General features: G+C 40.3%; 1 protein-coding gene across 1 annotated transcript; it reads right to left on the bottom strand.

Annotated features, from left to right (window-relative positions):
- Window positions 1-364: 364 nt before the first annotated feature.
- Window positions 365-4,560, bottom strand: LOC138983545 (uncharacterized). Its single transcript, XM_070356812.1, has 2 exons — window positions 3,258-4,560; window positions 365-1,584 (listed from the first exon to the last, which is right to left on the bottom strand). The coding sequence occupies exon 1, from the start codon at window positions 4,361-4,363 to the stop codon at window positions 3,269-3,271; it is 1,095 nt and encodes a 364-aa protein (XP_070212913.1). The 5' UTR covers window positions 4,364-4,560; the 3' UTR covers window positions 365-1,584; window positions 3,258-3,268.
- Window positions 4,561-6,366: the final 1,806 nt, after the last annotated feature.

Here is a 6,366-nt window from a genome sequence, read left to right as displayed (position 1 = left end):
TCGTTTATGTTTTGAATTCCATTTCATGCAGTTTACCGAAACTACGGTTTATGTGAGACTTCAAAGTTGTTGTTGTCAAACTTCCATTTCAACATTCATTGATTCACTCACATTTTAGAAGATAAATGTTTCTTGTTCTGATCACTTTATTAATTCTAAAAGTAGCAGAGGTATGAGTATATTCAGAATACTCGAAACAATCTACTGCACATTTCAAAATCAATGACACTTTCGTATCAAAAAACAAAACCATTAATGCTTTCTGCATCAAGAAAGTTTTCTTTTACAACCGTACACATTATTTCACCCTTTTTCTGTGACATTTGTGCATCAATAATAAATTCATCAATGCTTTTTTGCATCAATAAAGTTTTCTTTCACAACAGTGCTTGTCTACACACTTTTCTTTCCATAGTAATTCAAGATTGTGTTCTTTTTCATCTGACTCTGCAAGGGTTTGTCATAGAATTGTTTGAATGTTTTTGCATTGGTCCAACCAGCTGCTTTGAGAATATCACCAAGAGGTACACCTGACCTCTTCATTGCTGATGACGCTGCACATCTAAAGCTGTGTGGTGTATAACTTGACAATCCAGCTCTCGCTAATACTGTCCGTAACCAGCGAGAAATTGTGTCCCTTGATGCTGGTTCATGAGGCGGTTTGTAACACAACAACAGTTTACCGCTCTGATCAACTCTCAGTTTCTTTGTGCGTTCAATGTATTCTTTCAAGCACTTGACTACACAAACTTGCTCATCCACAGTATATACTGGTAAATCTAAATTTTGCTGATGATAGCCAGGTCTTGTGTGTTTCAACTTTTCTGTCATGTAAATAACACATTTATTCTCTAAAAAACAAACAGATTCTAGGTTCATCAAATGAAGAGTTTGCACCCTTTGAGCAGATGCCAACAAAAGTAAAGCCGATACTTTCAGCGTTATGTCTTTCAATGAAAGCTGAGCATTGTCTGGAAGAGTCTTAAAGTATTTCAAAACATCACCAACATCCCATATCTTGGAATGCCTTGGCATTGGTGTCCTGAGTTCAAAAACTCCCTTCAAAAATCTCACAACCAAAGGATGAGTACCAATTGTAGATTTATCTGACATCAAAATAACTGAAGAAAGTGCACTTCTGGCAGTATTAATTGCACTGTAACCTAATCCAGCTTCAAAGAGATCAGTGAGAAAACTTAACACTAGATTTACAGAGGGACGCAAGGGATCACTTGACCGTTGAGCACAAAAGGATCGCCATCTCGCAAGATAACAGGCATATTGTTTCTTGGTTGTACTTCTCCATGAAGCACAGATGATGCTTTGAGTCTTTCCATGAAGGCCTCGTGTCTCGAGAGATTGCCTGATAAGACACAAGCCAGGAGACGTAGTTTTCTCTGAAGTGGATGTGCTGCATTGCTGTGTGGTAAAGTCAGAAGACGTTTCCCTTTCGGAAGAATCACAGGTTCCTGGACTAGCAACCGCAGAAGCTGGGGAAACCACACCGCGGTTGGCCACAGGGGAACAATCAGCATGCCGTCTGCCCGGTCTCTCCTCCACTGCATCAGCACCCTTTGAATCAGACTGAAAGGGGGAAATGCATATATCAGCCATTTTGACCAGTTGTGTTCAAATGCATCGACTGCATACGCTTCTGGATCATGTCCCCATGACATGAAAGGTTTTACCTGAAAATTCAACCTTGAGGCAAAGAGATCAATTTCTGGATTCAGCAGTGTCTCTTTAAGCCTATGAAATACAACATCACTCAATTTCCATTCTGTACGGTCATTGAACTGACGTGACTGCATATCTGCTTCAGTGTTACATTTCCCAGGAATATGTGTAGCAGATAACCAAATCAAATTATCTTTACACCAAATCCAGATTCTTTTAGCCAATGCATTACATTCATGTGAATGTGATCCTCCCATATTCTTTATGTAGGCAATAGCACAAGTGTTATCTGATAACACCAAGACATGTCTCCCTGTGAGTTTTGCTTTGAAACTTTTCAGTGCATATTCTATTGCCAGTAATTCAAGCACATTTATATGAAAAGCTCTTTCATTCATTGACCATCGTCCCCCTGTTTTCAGGTCTCCACACACTGCGCCCCAACCTCCTGTAGAAGAAGCATCAGTCTGGATTGTTATGTCATGGCATGCATTTTGCACTGTATGGTATGACTCATCAATGTTCTCAATCCACCAATCTAACTCTGAACAAGCATTGTCAGATAGATTAGCTAAAGACTCAAAATTTCCTTTTGCTACTTTAAGGGCATCAGACTTGTCTTTTTCTAACTGTCTGAAATACAGAGGTCCCCACCTATTAGCAGGAAAAGTGGCAACCAACATTCCAATGACTTGAGCCAGTTCTCTGATTCTGATTCTTTTCTTTCCCTTGAGTCTGTAACAGGCTGCCTTTATATTCTGCCTTTTTTGCTCTGGAAGTGATACAGTCATATCTTCAGAATTCAACCAAAACCCAAGGTATTTTAACCGTTTGCTTGGATTGAGAACAGATTTGTCATCATGTATTGTGAAACCAAGAGATTCAAAGAGTTTTACTGTCTCACTGACATTCACTTCACATTCTTCAACTGTGTCTGCCTGTAAATAACAATCATCAATGTATGAGGTAGACAGAAAACCTTGTGCCCTCAACTTTGCATACACTGGTTTTAGCAGCTTTGTGAAGTACCTTGGACAGTTACTCAAACCATTTGGAAAGCATGTATACTGAAACATTTGTTCACGCCATCTGAATTTTAGAAACTTTCTGAACTGATGTTTGACAGGAACTGAATAGTAAGCGTGTCTAAGATCAACTGAGGCCATATAACAGTCTTTAGTCATCATTTGTGTAGCAGTTGACAAGTTATCCATTTTAAAATGTTCGTACGCAACGGATTCATTGAATCTTTTCAAGTTCAAAATAAGCCGATGTGACCCATCTGGCTTTTCAACAAGAAAAATAGGTGAAACCACCTCATCTTCTTCTGGTTTTGATGGCTCAATGACATGCATACTCAATAGATGTTCTACTTCTGCATCCATTATCTGAAATAAGTGACCAGGAACTTGATTTTTGGCCTCATGCTGAGTTTCCACCTTCTCAATGTCTTCACTCAAAGGAATTTCTGTTCCCTGTACCATATCTAGAATAAAGGAATCAGATGTCAATTTCTTCCAATTGTGAACAAAATGTTTCAGTTTACCTGCTTCAAATGTGGCATTCTTTATTTCACATACCTCTTTGTTGTCTACTCTGCTTGTCTGCTTGTCGTTGTGCCGGAGAAGAATGGTCTCCCTTGACTTCTCCCTCTCACCCTGAACTGAGCTCCTCTCTTCCCGTTCCAGTTCCACCTTCCTCTTCCTCTCCATTCGGAGTTTTTTGGTGCATACTGACGGGATGGGAAATATTTTTGCCCTCTACTTGATTGAGTAAAGGCAAGTCCAAGTTTGGTTGTACAGTCAATATCAGCACACGCTGACTTGAGATCATCCCCAAATAGCCACTGAGTGACTGGTATGTTTGAAGATGCCAGTTTTCTGTATTTTCTGTTCACATTTTGTCCAGACAGTATTTTTGCTCTTCTGTCCAGTGACATGTCATACGCTGTTTTCAGTATCAGCCCACTTGCCTCAGCAATTGTTTTGATCAGCTTTTTCTGTTCCTCACTGGCAACCCCCATTTTTAGGGACACATCCCAGGCCACAACAAGAGCATTGTTGGCCGTGTACAGTAACTTCTGTTGACGTTGTGATTTTAAGTCATACGTTTTGGCACTGTGTTCCATCAAACCCCAGATTTCGGGATTCACTTTTGGGACGCCTGTCTCAATGTTCTTTGGGCGTTTAAACTCTCTTTCTTTTTGCTTCATCTTTTCTTCGGTCATCTGACCCTTTGCCATCACTGATACAAGTTTTGCAATTCGATCTGCAACTTCATCACCAAGAGTCTCAGAAATGTCAAAATCTTGCTCCAGTTCATTCATAATTTCACTCTCATTGGGGTCGTTCAGTTCAGCCTCGGGTCGAGATTCTGATGCTTGAGTTTTACACATTTCTTCAAGAAGGTGATCGAAATCATCCCCTGTCTCCACAGATTGTTCGTCATCACTGACATCACGTTTTCTCTTTTTCGATTGTTTCGTTTGGGGCGAGTCGCCATCTTTGTCTACCACCATAGTTAGAAACTTCAAAATTTTCTCATTTTGACTCTTCATCTTTTCCCAATCCGAGATTGGTAGAGTGACTGTTTGTGGTTTTTCCTTTCCACCCGTGTCGGGTGCGTGGATCAAGTCATTCAATTCTGAGTCAGAATCGAGTTCCAACTCTACTTGTCTCTCTGTCATCGCGACTCGCGGTTTTTTCGAACTCGGCACGATAAAGGATAAAGCACTTACTTTGTCCAGCAGAAACAATCAATTTCACACACAAAACACAACAGGTTACGTCGATTTCCGGATGAAAATGAAGTTTTCTACGCCGAAAATTCCCACATGCTGCCCATGGCCGCCATAACACATACGGGTATGGCTAGCCTAGCGCATGCGCACTCTCTCACATAAACCGTAGTTTCGGTAAACTGCATGAAATGGAATTCATACAGAAATGATTAAATACACGTGTAATAAATAATTCATACACGTGTAAGAAATGATTAAATACACGTGTAATAAATATTTCATGCACGTGTAAGAAATGATTAAATACACGTGTAGGAAAAGATTTAAATACACGTGTATTTTAATCATTAGATACACTTGTAATAAATTAAAACTTGAATCGGAAAATATACGACTTCGCAAACCTTCTAAAGTGACATTGACGTTTGCCGCTTCCGCCATCTTGAGCTGTAAGCGTGCAAAGCGAGGCGATGAAGACGCATAGAGTGTTTTTCATGTGGATTCCCAGTCCGAGTTTTTAAGTCGCTTAACCACGTGACTCCTGCATTTTTAACGCTTGTATGAAATATTTATTACACGCGTATTTATTCATTTCTTACACGTGTATGAAAAATGTATTACACGTGTATTTAATCATGTCTTACACGTGTAAGAAATGATTAAATACACGTGTAAAACATTGTTCATACACGTGTAAGAAATGATTAAATACGCGCGTAATAAATAATTCATACGCGCGTAATAAATAATTCATACGCGCGTAAGAAATGATTCATACGCGCGTACTAAATAATTAATACGCGCGTAATGATTGATTCATACACGTGTAATAAATAATTCATACACGTGTAAGAAATGATTAAATACACGTGTAATAAATAATTACACGTGTATTTAAACATTTCTTACACGCGCATGAAATGTTAATTACACGTGTATTTAATCATTTCTTACACGAGTATGAAATATTTATTACACGTGTATTTAATCATTATGCTATTCCATAGCATAAGAAAAAAGATAATTTACACGTGCAATAAGAAATAAATACACGTGTATTAATCATTTATTACGCGTGTATTTATGTTTTATTACACGTGTAATGGTTATGAGCCAAACGGCTTTCCATAAATACATGACTGTCACGGTTGCATGGCTCTCTTAGAACCTTGGAAATATGACTCATTCATTATTCTCATCACTTCCAGAGTCCCAGAGTGAAATAAGTCAACGTTTGTAATCACGGCATCATTAAAGGCCTACTCCAAATCGCGAAAACTAGTCTCGGATTCAGCCAGGGGAGATCAGTGCCTTTTACGAAATTCATTATTGAAAACAAAAGCGCACATAGAGCACACTGGATGTTAATGTTTAGTATGTGACCAAATGGAGGGATTGTCTTATCCTATGTTAAATCCTGACCCGATCTGAGACGATGAGGCGAACAGTTTAAACGAGGCGGAGGGGGCCTTCTAGCAACTGCAACCCGGCACAATGGCGATTGGCACAGTTTCAGGACTGTTATCGCGAGGCGGAGGGGGCCTTTAAGCAACTGCAAACAGGCACAATGGCGATTGGCACAGTTTCAGGACTGTTATCGCGAGGCGGAGGGGGCCTTTAAGCAACTGCAAACAGGCACAATGGCTATTGTCACAGTTTCAGGACTGTTATCGCGAGGCGGAGGGGGCCTTCTAGCAACTGCAACCCGGCACAATGGCGATTGGCACAGTTTCAGGACTGTTATCGCGAGGCGGAGGGGGCCTTTAAGCAACTGCAAACAGGCACAATGGCTATTGTCACAGTTTCAGGACTGTTATCGCGAGGCGGAGGGGGCCTTTAAGCAACTGCAACCAGGCACAATGGCGATTGACACAGTTTCAGGACTGTTATCGCAAGGCGGAGGGGGCCTTTAAGCAACTGCAACCAGGCACAATGGCTATTGGCACAGT

This window comes from Littorina saxatilis, linkage group LG13 (assembly GCF_037325665.1).
Source record: "Littorina saxatilis isolate snail1 linkage group LG13, US_GU_Lsax_2.0, whole genome shotgun sequence".
NCBI classification, from domain to species: domain Eukaryota; kingdom Metazoa; phylum Mollusca; class Gastropoda; order Littorinimorpha; family Littorinidae; genus Littorina; species Littorina saxatilis.
This window is presented reverse-complemented; position numbering and strand designations above follow the sequence as displayed.

Coding starts and splice junctions, on each gene's coding strand:
- LOC138983545 (XM_070356812.1), bottom strand. CDS start 4,363: ATGACAGAGAGACAAGTAGAGTTGGAACTCGATTCTGACTCAGAATTG.